Genomic DNA, 14,426 nt, shown 5'->3' on the forward strand with positions numbered 1-14,426 from the left:
TTTAAGCAAATCAATTTTTCAAATTCAAGAAAAGTCTAATTAAAATCAACTTACACAATTATCAAATTAAAAAAAACCTAATTTAATCATGCAAATTCCCAATTTCGCTTAAGCATTCTCTTTTCACTGCCTAGTATCGTTTCATTGAAGCGTATTGGCTTTTAAAGCATATTCATTCCATAGATGAATTAATTCCAAGAAGATTTGTCCGATTATAAATTTTGAATCTATACAATCTATTTAGTCTTTGTCATATTCGTCTCCGTCACTCTTATGTCACATCTTCTCCCGTGTTATTTATCAATTCAGGCATTTTTCCAATCTGAGTTCCTATAAATTTTCGATCGCTCTGTGTTAGATCTCAGACGATAAACAATATTAGAGAAGGAAGGTGGATGTCGTAAAGTTAGATTCCTTCGTTACTTTGCCTTGGTTTCGGGAGGAAGAGAGAGAAGCAACATTGTGATGTCCATGTTCTTTATCGTTATTCAGTTCTCTTTATTTTTTAACATTTTTGGCTTTTTATTTTCAATAAAATAAAAAATTGTTGACGCGTCATTTATGTTGAATCCACAAGGATCCAACTCAGCATTTTTAACGGAATAGTTAACGGAATGATGAAAACAGAAAAGTAATGAAATGTATAGGACGAAATAGAAAAGAAAATAGAAACATGACGAAAATTGAAAAGTGAGTAAAAGTAGACGACGAAATATATAATTTTCCCTAAAACAAACATCGTCTTTATTAACTTCTTAATGTCATACCTCCACAAGCAATTGACTGATACAAACTTTTTATGTAGGTACAGTACATGACAGGTACATCATACAATCAGATTCGTGGATAACGTTCCAATGACAGCGTCAACACCCTCACCAACTCCCCCGCAAGTTCTTAGTTAATTGACTTATGTGCACGCATACTCAGCGCTTATTAAGTCTTCTCTTGCTTTGTAAGTACTTCCGACATTGTAACTAAGCATTCGATATAATATTTCCAATTATTTCATATAATCTTTGTGGTTTATATTGTTCTTGTGCAGCGGGGGTGCGTCCTCTACTCGTAACATCAGTTGTTGAATCTTGACATTTGACTAAGGAAAAAGCGTGTATAAATCGGCACTACTTATCTTAAGTTCAAGTCGACACTCAGTTGATGCAGCATTGCCCATCAACAGCAGAGTGATGCAGCAAACAAAATCGAAAATATTTACCAATTCTGCAGTAGAATCCCACGTACATTGTTATTTTTGTGAAATTTGCAATTTCTTAAACTCACGAATTTTTAATCAATTTTCGAGATGGACAATAAGTCAACATATTTCACCCGATGATAATGTCTTCAGCGTACGAGGTGCTTTCCAGTTGGTTTTGGTTGGACTGTGTCTGCAACATCACCATCTTGTACGTATGCAATCAAACCTGCGGGACATATAAACCGTGTTCATTTTTTTCGATTCCTCTGACTTTTCTTCCCTCGAAATCGATCCGACAGGGAAACTGACGGACGTTTACTCGAGACTTTCACGGATTTATCTGCTGAAGTAACTCGATCCGATGCAACGATTGTCTGCCGTGACACCTAAGTTTCTGATGTAACAATTTTAGATGGTTGACTCTGTGCTTGACTCAGTATAACCTCTCATAAACAAATGAAACTTGATGGATAAACAAATAGGGAGAAATGCAGAGTGGGTGATGAGTCGTTTTTGCAGCCTTTGAATTTGATGAAGATTAATAAAATTTGAACGTGGGAAAAGAGAAGATGATGATGATGAAGAAGAATGTGGGAGGCAACTTCAGAAGCTGTTAGAGGGGCGAAAAAGAAAGGAAAGAAGAAGTCGAATTTCGGAGGTTGTTTTCCGTGTTTCTGAAGATGGATCTTAGATTTCTTGGGCTTTTACTGGCTGTTCTGCTCGGGTTGTCCACTGGCAAGGCGGCCTCAGAGGACTGTAAGATGAGCTGAATCTATGTCTTGTTTGCAAGTACAGTGTCGAACTGCCATGTAACGCATTAAAGCACAGTTTATAATATTGATCTCGTGCTGCAACATTTTCATTCCTTTTCACTCGGCTGAGTGCTGGTATGTGGCAATTCGTGGTTTCGAGGTTGTTCTGCCCATTCCATAAGAATTACCACTCGAGATGGACATAGTTTGAATTCTGGATCCATTACGAAGCAGTCCTTTTGCAGCCTTGTTAATACTCAAGCAGTCTCGTTTCTTACTTATGCGGGAATGTATCCGTGTAAACACCGCGACTTATGAATTCAGTTCGATGGTTCTGCTTTATCTAGTACCTTTTTAATGGGTGAGATGTTTTAGTTAATACCTTAATCATGCAATTTCGACATTGGCAGCTGTCGCCCTCCAGGCTATGAAGGCTTATTTGAACAACACGCCGCCTAACTGGGTAGGTTCTGATCCCTGCAGTGACAAATGGGACGGCATCATCTGCACCAATTCACGGGTTACTTCGATGTGAGTTTCTTATCACCGTGACTTGATGAAAGAATTAGTGGTTTCCTCTGGTTATGTATGGAGCTAACTGCATCGGTTGCGTTCAGAACACTGTCGAGCATGGGGTTGTCAGGGCAGCTAACTGGAGACATCGGAACATTATCTGAGCTGCGCACTCTGTAAGTTTGGGTTCATATAATATTTCTATACGCAAGTCAACCATTTTATTTCATTATGATTTATTATTGAATAAATCCGTCAATCATCTTGAGATTTATTCCTAACCTTCAGGCTTTTGTCATGAAAAATGAAGGGATTTATCGTACAACAAGGGCCTTACGGGATCTCTTCCAGATGCTATCGGGAATCTGAAGAAGCTAACGAACTTGTAAGCTACGCAAAAAGCTTCTCCTGTAACTTTCAGGGTCTAGTAAGTGTGTCACATACTTTCTAATATTTGCTTGGCAGAATCCTAGTTGGCTGTGGATTTACCGGTATCATTCCAGACACGATCGGATCTCTCCAAGAGCTCGTCTTTCTGTAAGTATTTCACTCTATACAATGAACTGCACATTTCAACGATTAGGAAAATTGAGAAATTTTTCTTATCATTCTGCAATACATGTTTGGATGCTCTCTCTTGCATTCGCGAATGACTTCTCGTGTAAAAGTTTTCGTTAAAGCTTAAATATCATCCTAGACATTTGAGCCAGTTGATGCCAGTGTAGTAATATCGATGCCTCTAACAAGTAAAATTTTGATAAATTAGAGACATAGCGATATGCTATGGAAGATTCCGAACCATGAAAATATGACTGGTTCGGTTCCTATGGAAATGCAGCCTGTAGATGAAGGCGTCTTGATGATACTTATTACATGAAACAGTTCTAAACTCCCTGATATTTGCAACTGCAGATCTCTCAACTCTAATAGCTTTAGTGGCCCAATTCCCCCGTCAATTGGTAACCTTACGAAGCTCTATTGGCTGGATCTTGCTGATAATCAGCTTACTGGAACTATTCCCGTGTCCAATGGAAGTACATCGGGTCTCGATATGCTACTTCATACAAAGCACTTGTAAGTTAAAAACCGTCCTCCAAACCTCTCTGCTTCTTATTATTGATGGCTTTGTTGCTTTGCCTGTTATTATGTTCTTAAACAAAGAAATAGATTCCTTGATGTCATTTTTGTTGCCCTGACATTTTCATGTTTTTAAACAGTCACTTTGGGCAAAATCAGCTCTCTGGTACGATTCCTCCAGAAATTTTCAGCTCCGGGATGAAACTGATCCATGTGTAAGTTTATGCTGCTCTACTGATTGATATTAGATTGATGGAGGAATGGTTTGGCTTTGAAGGACCATTCTCGTTTTTTCCACTTTTCCTACACAAACAATGAACATAAATTCATTCTTTTCGGCAAACAAAGATAAGTTTCGTGCTCGACAAGCACATATTCTCCCATGTCTTAGCTCGAATCTTATTGCTGTGAACAGACTTTTTGACAACAACCAGCTCACAGGAAGCCTCCCTTCCACCCTCGGGCTTGTGCAACCCCTGGAAGTCGTGTAAGTTTTTCTTCTCTCTTCCATAGTTAGATGCATATGGGGAGGGAGCGAATCTTCTCAGTTGATTCTGACGGTGTCCCTCTTTCCAACTTCGCTGGTTGCAGACGCTTCGACCGGAATTCATTGAGCGGTCCTCTCCCTCAAAATCTCAACAACCTCACAAAAGTTCAAGAGCTGTAAGCACTCTGAATAAGTAAATTTCACCATTATATTTTCATTGATTCTTGCAGCATGCTGTTGATTAAGGCTCGAGGTTTATTGACCCGTATATTCATCCATTTTCAGTCTCCTATCCAAAAACAAGTTCACTGGTCCTTTGCCGAACCTCACTGGATTGAACTCCCTCAGCTACCTGTGAGTTCGTTTTTACATCGTCTTTTATTACCTCGTCGGGTCAATTTCTGTGTGTTTGTTCTTACTGTATAAAGAAATTCTACTGCTAGTTTGCATCTGATGAAGGTGGTGATCACGCAGGGATATGAGCAACAACAGTTTCGATGCACTGGACTTCCCTGATTGGATCACAACCTTGCAGTCTTTGACAACCTTGTAAGTATGACTGCCAGCTCCCACCAGAACCATTGTTCAACCCGGAAAAAAGGAAGAACTGTAGAAATCTCTATGCAATGTTTGTGTATTCTCGGGTTTGGACTGGTATTCTAGGGTGGAGAAGATTTAAGAACTAGTCCTGATATTATTGTTAACTAATCGCAGAATGATGGAACAAACACAAATTCAAGGATCCGTTCCCTCTTCCCTCTTTAGCCTTGCCAACTTACAGACTGTGTAAGTATCTCTAGGTTTGAGTTCCAGAAAGTTTAATTGGAAGAGTTCATTTTCTTTTTCACATTGTTTTCCCGCAAGACCCGGGATTTACGATTCTATCAACTGAGTGCAGAATATTAAGAAACAATGCGCTAAACGGCACCTTGAACATTGGCTCCACCTTTAGCAGTCAACTGCAGCTCGTTGATTTGCAGACCAACTTTATCGATTCATATACGCAGAATTCCGGGGGTTACAGCAATGAGCTAATGTAAGTCTAGATATACGTAAACCTGAACTTATCATGCGTGCTTTTCTTCCGTAGTGTATGTCTGTCTTGCTTACATCAGCAGACTTCATTGATATGTTTGAACGTGTAAATCAAAACGAATTGGAATTTAAAATCATTCTTGTGTCATCACATGGCTTACATGGTCCATATCTTGCAGACTTGTCGGAAACCCAATTTGCCAGCAATCAGGAGTGGCAGCAGCAAGTTTCTGCACGATCTTACAGTCCAATTCTTCCTCATACTCGACCCCCCCTAACAACTGCAATCCCATGGACTGCAGCATTGTGAATCAGACATCAAGCCCCAACTGTAAATGCAGCTTTCCCTACACAGGAACAATAGTGTTCAGGGCTGCTTCCTTCTCGAGCTTGGGAAACTCGACTCACTATACTTCCCTTGTGAGCTCTATGATGTCTGCCTTTCAGTCCTACCAGCTTCCAGTGGATTCAATCGCACTGAGTAATCCCCACAAGGATTCGTTGGGCTACCTCAAAATGAGCCTCGAGATATTTCCCTTGGAGGGAGATAGTTTTAACCGGACCGGAGTTTACAGTATCGGGTTCGTGCTTAGTAACCAGACTTACAAGCCTCCTTCAGGGTTTGGCCCATTCTTTTTTATGGCTGACCAGTACGAGCGATTCTCTGCACAAGTGCCCCAGGAACCTAAGAAGTCGTCATCCTCGGCGAGTACTGGGGTTATTGTTGGAGCGACAGTTGGTGGTCTCGTTCTTCTGCTGCTGTTAGGCCTCGCAGGAATATACGCATTTCGTCAGAAGAAAATAGCCAAGAAGGCAACAGAAACGAGCAATCTTTTCGGTATGGAAGAGATATGTCCCATTTGTCAATGGAAAACCAAAAATCATAAACTTCTCTTTTTATAGCTTTTTCCGGAACCAGGGCCAATACCGTTTCCTAGCTATTGATTTCATAGGATGCAAATGCAGGGGCCTGGGACTCGACTAAGAGCAGTGGTAGCGCTCCACAGCTAAAAGGCGCGAGATGGTTTTCCTTCGAAGATCTTAAAAAATGCACCAACAATTTCTCAGAATCCAATGATATCGGGTCCGGGGGATACGGAAAGGTTCGCCTTCTATCTTCATTTCACTCCAGAAAAAATTGAGAACAGCCTCTTCTCTTTTCCCCTTCATTCCCGTGTTTTCTCGATCAGCATGAACAATGCTATGGAGTACTTCTAGTGTCATTCTTCACGTCGCAAGTTCGTACACTTTATCATGATCAGCCACGCTCTGGCGATTATCGCATGGAAGAATTTCTTACTGCAGGTCTACAGAGGTACCCTTCCAACAGGGCAGTTAGTGGCCATAAAACGAGCAACGCAGGGATCGATGCAAGGCGGGGTCGAGTTCAAGAACGAGATTGAGCTCCTATCAAGAGTCCATCACAAGAATCTTGTCGGTCTCGTAGGTTTCTGCTTCGAGCAAGGTGAACAGATACTGGTCTACGAGTTTATACCGAATGGCACCGTCAAAGAAAGCCTCTCAGGTACTTCAAGATCTTCTCATTTGTATATCAGAAAGCCCCTTTATTTGATGTTGGATACGAATTCTGGTAAACGCCACAGTGATTCATATGTCGATAAGAACTATTTCCTATCAGCGGTGGAGATTTTCAAATGAAAAGTATGGCGTAAATATTTTTTTCTAACAGGTAAGTCAGGAATCAGGTTGGATTGGATAAGAAGGCTGCGAGTAGCCCTCGGGGCAGCTCGAGGCATACAATACCTTCACGAGCTTGCCAATCCTCCGATTATCCATCGAGACATCAAATCCAACAACATCCTATTAGATGAACGGTTAAATGCAAAAGTTGGCGATTTCGGTCTCTGCAAACTCATGGGAACCGACGAGAAAGGCCATGTCACCACTCAAGTGAAGGGAACAATGGTCAGTATAAATTTCAGATCCCTTGGAATCTTTGCCCCGATAAGATGCATAGCTAGTGTCTACCGAGCAATACTAACAGTTTGTTCATACAGGGCTACTTGGATCCCGAATACTACATGACACAGCAACTGACCGAGAAGAGTGATGTCTACAGCTTCGGGGTCTTCTGCCTCGAGCTGATCACTGCAAGGAGGCCAATAGAGCGAGGCAAGTACATCGTGAGGGAGTTTAGAACAGCAATGGATAGGACTAAGGAAATGTATGGCCTTCGCGGGATCCTCGACCCAGCCCTTGTCTCCTTGGCCATTCCACTGAGGGGCATCGAAAAGTTTGTGGAAATGGCCATGAGTTGTGTGGCAGAGTTGGGATCTGACCGACCAACGATGGGAGAGGTGGTTAAGGAGATTGAAAACCTGATGCAGTCCGCAGGTATGAACCCCAATGCTGAGTCGGCCTCCACATCAGCGAGCTACGGAGATGACAGCAGGGGGAATTTACGACACCCTTATATGGACGATTTAAGCTTCGATTACAGCGGAGTTTTCCCGCCATCCAGGGTCGAACCTCTGTGAGTTATCCAGCCTAAACCTGCAAATTACAGCATAATGTATTGTCGAGATATCTTAGCTGTCCTCTACTCGTTCCCTAGTCATGTCTATAAGGACCGTAATGTGTTTCCCAACAGATTTGCGATGGTTTGCTTGTATAATATTACATAGCTTGTGGATTTTAAATGTTCGAAGAGGTGTTACGTTTTCTTGTATAATTTCCGTCGCAGTGACATGTTTTAGGGATCTGTATACAGGCATGTAGTCCTACTGCACCTTTGTACGCAAAACAGTTTTTTATCCAAAAATCGAGTATCATTTCACAGGAAACCTCGTCTTCACGGATACTTTTAACGCGAACGAAGAGTCAGTGTCCACATACATGTGTATGTCAACTAATCTAACTCGGGAGATGCCTAGAATCCTCTCTTAGTGCAACCTACCTGCCTAGATATTCTGGGCGGTGTTCGATAATCGAATGCATATTGTATCAAAGCTGCAAAACGTCTGTTACATCCTTTTACAACATCACTTCTGTTGCTAGCATGAAAAATGAAGAGAAAAAGTACTTTCAAGACATTGGCTTCTCCAGCAATGCAGAGAAGTACCATTCATTCTTATTCTTGTCTAATTTCATCCCGGCATTCCACCGAATCTTCTTAAATCCGACCCGATCTATCATCGGCACGTAAGTCTGGTTCAGCTGTGGGCCCTTGCAGAAGAAACGGTCGAGCCAGAGCAGCCCACCAGGCCTCAGGACCCGGTAGACATCATAGAATGTGAACTCGAGCATAGTGTCGGGAACCCAATTGCTCAGCACGTGCATCGAGTGGACGATGTCAAGTGTGTTTTCGAAGAATGGGAGCCTCTGCGAGACACTCATATGCATCGGGATCAATCCCCTGGATGCTATGAAGCTATTGAAGGGACCATCGAGGTTCATCGAGGTCGTGATGATGGTAACGTTCCTTTCCCGCATCCTGGCTGCAAAAGTCCCGGACCCGCCCCCAATGTCAAGCCCGATTCTGATCGTGTCAGGCAGTTTCGTCTTAAGCACATATTCGATGCTGTAGTCGAGATTCCCATTATCAAAGAGCCACCGGGCCTTCTCCCTCCCATTCAGGTCGAAGCAGTCCTTGCAGTCGAAGAAGCCGGGTTGGTTTTTCCGGTCCACAAGGCACCTGTAGTTCTTGCAATTGTATGGCTCCCATATGATGCTTGGGTCGGGCGGCACCTGCCACAGGCATTCCGGGTACGGTGCCGGGTCCACGTACCCCTTGGGGGACCTTGGGCGGCATCTCCTCCGAGGGAGAGGCTCACAGCCCTTGAGAAGAAGCCGCTGTGCGAACACATCATCGACCGGGCATTCCCCTCCAACCTCATACTTCATGTACTGGACCAGATCATCCTTGTACCTCAAGCAAGCGGCGCCCACGGAAGGGTAGATGGTGTCGGACCCCGACCTCGGGGAGTAGCCCAGCGGGAGCGCGTGCGGGCCTAGAGAGAGCTTCACCTCGTCGGGCAGGCCCGCCAGGGCAGCAAACTCATCACTTGGCCCGTCCTCCACATCCTGGTGCTTGGCCAGGATGCCGCCGATGGCATGGAGCCTCTGGTGGAGCTCGGCGAGCTGGGAGCGGGTGGCGGCGAGCTGGGCCTGGGTGGAGCGGAGCTCGATAGAGAGGGCGGTGGTGTTGGGCCAGGGGAGGGGGAGGGAAAAGTGGTTGGTGTAGTGGGAGAGGTCACGGTCCAAGTGGAAGCTTGAAGGGCTAGTGAAGATGTAGATTGTGAGGAGGTTTGTGAGGATGACAAGCAATAAGATCTTGAGCTTGAACTTGGTTGTGTGCTGCTGTTGATGAGGGTTGTTCTTCCTCAGGCAGTCTTCCGAGCTCCCCATTCCGTTTCCGATTCCGAATCCCGACACAAACCCGATGGAAGGAGAATAGGAGCAAGAAGAGGGAAGAGAGGAGAATTTTAAAAAAGGAGGGATGTTCTCGTTGAGTGGAATGCGCCGGCTTGGACGTTCTTGAGATGGGCAATTTAGTCCTCACAGTCAGCGACTGATGCTATGCCATCAAGATGCTAACATGGGGATTTAGTATTGATCGATTTTTCTCCCTTGAGAGGCCCGGGCCTTGGCTTTGCCTTACCACGAGGTGCTTCTAGTGAGTTTCGAACTTTGATGAATCTAAAATCCACTCGTTGAAAACTCAGTTTTCAACTAATCCACATTCTTATAGTTAGTACCTATTGATGTTAATGGTCAAGATCAAGATGAAGGAAATGTCAAGAATATCTCCCACATATAAATTGTATTAAATTCCAGGAGCTCACGAGCTCAGTTAGGGGCCGGGGCCGGGGCCGACGGTTGAGCCTGAAAGTTGTATACCGATAACCGAGCTTCTCAAAAGAGCAGAGCTTTTAGGGCGATCACAAGGCGGCTGATGCTCGAGTTGAATACGCACGAGCTCCCTTGGGACTACATTCTCGGCTTCTTACTATCCCCGTATGGCAGAGTACGAGACTCCGAGAAATTATCGCACAAGTCGGACGTGAAAGTTTCACTGGGAAATTCCATACAACTAATTGCACCATAGAACTTCGCAATTTCATTGCTGACAACCATTCAGCCATTTATACCGTATGCTAGTAGAAGTAAATATAACTTTATTTCATAGGGGAAATGTTGGAACTTGACATGGAATTTTTGCGTTCAAGGTATCACATATATGATTTATCAAGAAAAATAATACATATGACATTTTTGCGATCTGGGTTTGAGTTGACTGGATGAATTAATTAATTAATCAAATCAATTAATTACATCGCAATTAGGACAATTATAACATGCAATTCCTCGAGCACGTTCACGGGATCTCATCTCATTCGAATGTCAACTATCCTGCACGGCCTTCCTCAATGGATCCAATGTCTATTTAACTAAAATTCTACAAGCAGATTTCACTGGATTAATTAAAAATAAAATACTTTAGTGAAAAGGGTAATGAATTTTTGGTTATTAGATGACAATAACTTTTTCATTGTTATTAATGATATTCGACGTGCAAATTGGTAACATGCACAACCGAGTCTATGCAGAATATGATATGAATAAGTCACTACAAGTTGATTAGCAAATAGTAAAATTATTCTTGCGCTTTCAAGTTGCGTTTGGTTTCATAATAGGATTTTAAAATCAAATTTTGATTTTGAAAAAGAGTGATATAAATGGGGTTCACCCTTTGACTTTGTATGAGTTATATTATTTTGTTGTGGAAAAAAGTGGTATAAATGGGACTCACTCTTTTATTTTGTATGAGTTATTTTGTTTTGTAGTGGATAAAGTTAAGTTAGAATTGTTATTCTAAAATAATATCTTAAAACCAAACATCCCTGTCATCTAGTTATCCTATCATTCATTAATCTCTGAATATGCTTTCTTAATTTTCCGGTGGACAAATATTAAGATTTGTCATGACAAAACTCCATAATCTTCACCTACCTCGAAGACTTCTTCTTGAGTCTTTAAAGGTATAGTGCTTTTAAGCCCGTGTGATGTGATTAGGATTAATTAATATATCTATATAATATTATATACATGTAGATGTAATTTTTATATAATTACTAACCAGCAAGCTTTAAAATGGAGGAATCAAAGCTTCCAAGGACAAAAGCATGAAAGTACAAATCCAAAATAAATATATGCCATTCTTCATATCCACGTTTTGAATAATTTATTCAATTTTGGTTCATTATTATATATTCTCATCCTTTGCTATATAAATATAGGGAATTTTCTTACAAAAATAAAACAAAAAAAATCCCCTAAAAATTAATGTGGATTGATATAAGTAGTTTGACGCTTATTTTCCATTAAAAAAAATGTCTCAATCCGAATTTTATGAATAGAGAAAATTTATGATTGGAGCATTTTACTCTTTAATTAGCCAATCCCGTTCAAATTATATTAACCGGCACACATTAGACTTCCGAATACTAAAATTCAAAAAAAAAACCAATAAAGAGTACCTTTTTCCTTGTGGATCATAGCCATAAATCATTATAAAATGTCAGGATATAATAATTCATTTATATGTATCTCGATATTGATTAAATATGATGTCCTGTTAATTTGAAGTGAAATAAAAGCAAGCGGAGAGGGAACGGGGTCCTTGACTCATGTATCATATCACATGGGAATCTCTTCAAGTTGTAAATATTCATTCCATTTGATCGCAGATTAATTCGTTGTCGACCCAATTCTCTTACAGTGCTGCGAATCTCGATTGATTTCATGATCGATTATACAAGTTGATGCATGCGATATATTTAACTCGCATGATCTTTACTTCACGATAGCGCTGTCAGCTATATAGGCATGCTTTCCTATATATATATATTTTATCACATTTATACCGTTATTAACTTATCACTTGATACTCCCAACACAGACCGTTATTGAGTCCAATAGCCATGTATCGATCGGAGTCACGTATCTTGTGCTAGTTTCCTGAGGTTTTCGATGATCATGACCAGCTTCGTGTTGAGTCGGTTCACAAAGAACTTGGGCATCCATCCAGCAGGGTCCAGCTGCAAGCCAACGAAACAGCATAAGTTAACGTTGCAATCGGGCTGTCATATAAGTAGACGAGTGGTCCAGACGGAATTACAGTTTACACTGTTCAATCCATCGGCGGAAACAGCATACAACGAAAACAAACTACGGGTTAAATGAATGGTGGTTACGATGTCGGAACGAGTCAGAAGCGGTTTTTACCTGAATGACATACGTGACCGAGCAGGAATCGTCTTCAATCTTCTCAACTACCCAGCCTGATTGCAGAAGCAGCCCTCTTATTGTGTTGTTCTGCTTTGGGTGTAGTCCAGCTGCTATCTCCTTTGGCAGTGATGCAACTGCTACCACCTGCCCCAAAAAATATTTTACCGATTTTAGCGGCGTTGCCTTAGGATTCCGAACATCTGAAATGATCTATGATACAGATATCAGCGAATCATCAGCCGGGAAGTTCGCTTACAAGAGTGCCATCCTCCATGGTCTCACGGCGCTCGTAGACTATGAATTCTCTGTTCCTGAAGAGAGGCTTCGAGTTGTCACCGAACCGGAGACGGATGATGCTGAGGTTGTCTTCAAGGTCCTTTATATACCGAGTTTCCACCAAATCGGAATCCCATTGCTGGTTCAAGAAAGACAGGACGTTAGCAGCTTAGGACAATTATTGGCTCCATGGCAGAATCACGAAATCGGTAGACCGAAAATTGGATTCTGAGAACAGTTTCTCAGGGTGAAATGCAACAAAACAAAATGTGGAGAACAAGGAAAATTTGGAGGAAAAATGGTTCTGTTCAGTTGTCCAAAACAGGAAAACATATGACTAGACATATCATAGATTGTGAAACATTTTTGTAAAGTTCAATCCAACAGCTCTTTCTGTCCGTTTTGTCTATTTTTCCAGAAGAGCAAAATGGAAAAACGACACTTTTCAAGAACTGCATAGGTTCTACGTTTTGCGAAACCGTTTTTCCAAACACTCTTTTTTATGGAGAACAGTTTCCTTAACTCAGTCCTCTTCTCGGGAAAACAATTTTCATTTGCATAAGAAAGCAACAGGCGATTCCTACAACTACAAGTCGACCGATCCCAACTTGCGTTACCTTTGCAGCATCGATTGCAGTTGCGACGGCAATGAACTGCTGGGAGGAGACAGATTCGAGCACCCACCGGCTCCGGAAAGTGTGGAGCGAACCTGACCTCCGTTTCGATATCTCCACTCCTTTGTTGATTCCAAGAACCTTCCACCCCTCGTTTCCATGAACAGTCCTGTTCGAAACTGAAGCAGACAGAAGTTCTTGAATGCAGCTCTCGCTCGCAAAGTGCACGTACCTCCTCAATGATTCTTCGCTGATCGACCTAAGGAAAACCATGACAAAGGATAAAAACTGGATGCGACCAAAGGGTAGATTCAGCTGACAACTTTTCATCCTCTTATCGAAAGGACGTCCTATACTCCTGTAAAATGCGGTCCAACCACCCACTGCTCGATTCTTTTCAAGTTTTCTTCCCAGTCCAGACAGATGCGAAGTATAGGGAGAAGTTTACCAAGATCCGCTGCAAGGGACCTGGCTCTGGCTCGGGCTCGGGCTCGGGCTGTGGTTCATTTCTCCACTGGACATGAGCTATCTGTCAATGTGTGCTTCCTCCAAGTGAAGTCTCTGATAGTACTACTGCAAATGCTGAGCTCTGAAGGGCAGCAGCAGTACATGAAACATACATTGACAGGGAAAGAGAGCGAGAGGGGAGGAGAGAGAGAGAGAGGGAAGGTGACAGATTTGTAAAGAGGTTAAGGTTGCGCTGTGACTGATGAGAGATGAGGGCCAGTTGATGACAAGTGTGTGGAATAATGAGAGAGAAGTGGGCACAGAGAGAGAGAAATTAGATAACAGTCATGAGGTGATTGCTCTCACATGCTGTGCCAGAAGCATAACATGTTGCATTAAACCATCCCTCTCTGATTCAATTCCAATTGAGGAGGGGTTGGGATTAAAAGATAGATTCCTTTTCTTCCCAGAAAAGCAGCAAAGCAGCAGATGTGGGGAAGATGAAGCACATGGGGTGAGTGCTCTCAAGACATCAGAGGAGGAAAACACAAAGAATTGACCTCAGAAAATGACCAAAAGCCAGCTCACTAACTCTATTGGCTGTCTTTTTGTTTCCATCATCAGTCATATTAAATCACACTACACAAGCTTAATGAAAAAACAAGAACTGTTCTTTGTCACAGATTCACAACCAAAAACAAAATCTAATCCTTTGCCTCTTAAGGACCCCCCCCACGATCACGTGCCCGACGGAAAGCAAAAGACCCTGCTGGCCT

General features: G+C 42.3%; 3 protein-coding genes across 3 annotated transcripts; 1 reads left to right on the forward strand and 2 right to left on the reverse strand.

Moving 5' to 3' along the window:
- Positions 1-1,680: 1,680 nt before the first annotated feature.
- Positions 1,681-7,839, forward strand: LOC116202321 (probable leucine-rich repeat receptor-like protein kinase At5g49770). The gene is made up of 18 exons (XM_031533844.1): positions 1,681-1,954; positions 2,361-2,481; positions 2,568-2,639; positions 2,774-2,848; positions 2,929-3,000; positions 3,376-3,537; positions 3,681-3,755; positions 3,956-4,027; positions 4,132-4,203; positions 4,313-4,381; positions 4,502-4,576; positions 4,742-4,813; positions 4,926-5,063; positions 5,242-5,900; positions 6,029-6,165; positions 6,368-6,587; positions 6,753-6,988; positions 7,081-7,839. Exons 1-18 carry the CDS (start codon positions 1,879-1,881, stop codon positions 7,558-7,560), a joined length of 2,883 nt encoding a protein of 960 aa, XP_031389704.1. The 5' UTR covers positions 1,681-1,878; the 3' UTR covers positions 7,561-7,839.
- Positions 7,840-7,950: 111 nt separating this feature from the next.
- Positions 7,951-9,675, reverse strand: LOC116202323. Its single transcript, XM_031533845.1, has one exon. The coding sequence runs from the start codon at positions 9,428-9,430 to the stop codon at positions 8,108-8,110; it is 1,323 nt and encodes a 440-aa protein (XP_031389705.1). The 5' UTR covers positions 9,431-9,675; the 3' UTR covers positions 7,951-8,107.
- Positions 9,676-11,715: 2,040 nt separating this feature from the next.
- LOC116204754 (START domain-containing protein 10) lies at positions 11,716-14,107 on the reverse strand. Its single transcript, XM_031537017.1, has 5 exons — positions 13,652-14,107; positions 13,207-13,462; positions 12,570-12,728; positions 12,311-12,457; positions 11,716-12,123 (listed from the first exon to the last, which is right to left on the reverse strand). Exons 1-5 carry the CDS (start codon positions 13,723-13,725, stop codon positions 12,022-12,024), a joined length of 738 nt encoding a protein of 245 aa, XP_031392877.1. The 5' UTR covers positions 13,726-14,107; the 3' UTR covers positions 11,716-12,021.
- Positions 14,108-14,426: the final 319 nt, after the last annotated feature.

Source organism: Punica granatum, chromosome 4 (assembly GCF_007655135.1).
Source record: "Punica granatum isolate Tunisia-2019 chromosome 4, ASM765513v2, whole genome shotgun sequence".
Lineage (NCBI taxonomy): Eukaryota > Viridiplantae > Streptophyta > Magnoliopsida > Myrtales > Lythraceae > Punica > Punica granatum.

Coding starts and splice junctions, on each gene's coding strand:
- LOC116204754 (XM_031537017.1), bottom strand. CDS start 13,725: ATGTCCAGTGGAGAAATGAACCACAGCCCGAGCCCGAGCCCGAGCCAG. Junction 13,463..13,651: donor GTCCCTTGCAGCGGATCTTG/GTAAACTTCTCC, acceptor GGTTTTCCTTAG/GTCGATCAGCGAAGAATCAT. Junction 12,729..13,206: donor CTGCAATCGATGCTGCAAAG/GTAACGCAAGTT, acceptor TTCTTGAACCAG/CAATGGGATTCCGATTTGGT.
- LOC116202321 (XM_031533844.1), top strand. CDS start 1,879: ATGGATCTTAGATTTCTTGGGCTTTTACTGGCTGTTCTGCTCGGGTTG. Junction 5,901..6,028: donor AGAAACGAGCAATCTTTTCG/GTATGGAAGAGA, acceptor ATGCAAATGCAG/GGGCCTGGGACTCGACTAAG. Junction 6,166..6,367: donor GGTCCGGGGGATACGGAAAG/GTTCGCCTTCTA, acceptor TTCTTACTGCAG/GTCTACAGAGGTACCCTTCC.
- LOC116202323 (XM_031533845.1), bottom strand. CDS start 9,430: ATGGGGAGCTCGGAAGACTGCCTGAGGAAGAACAACCCTCATCAACAG.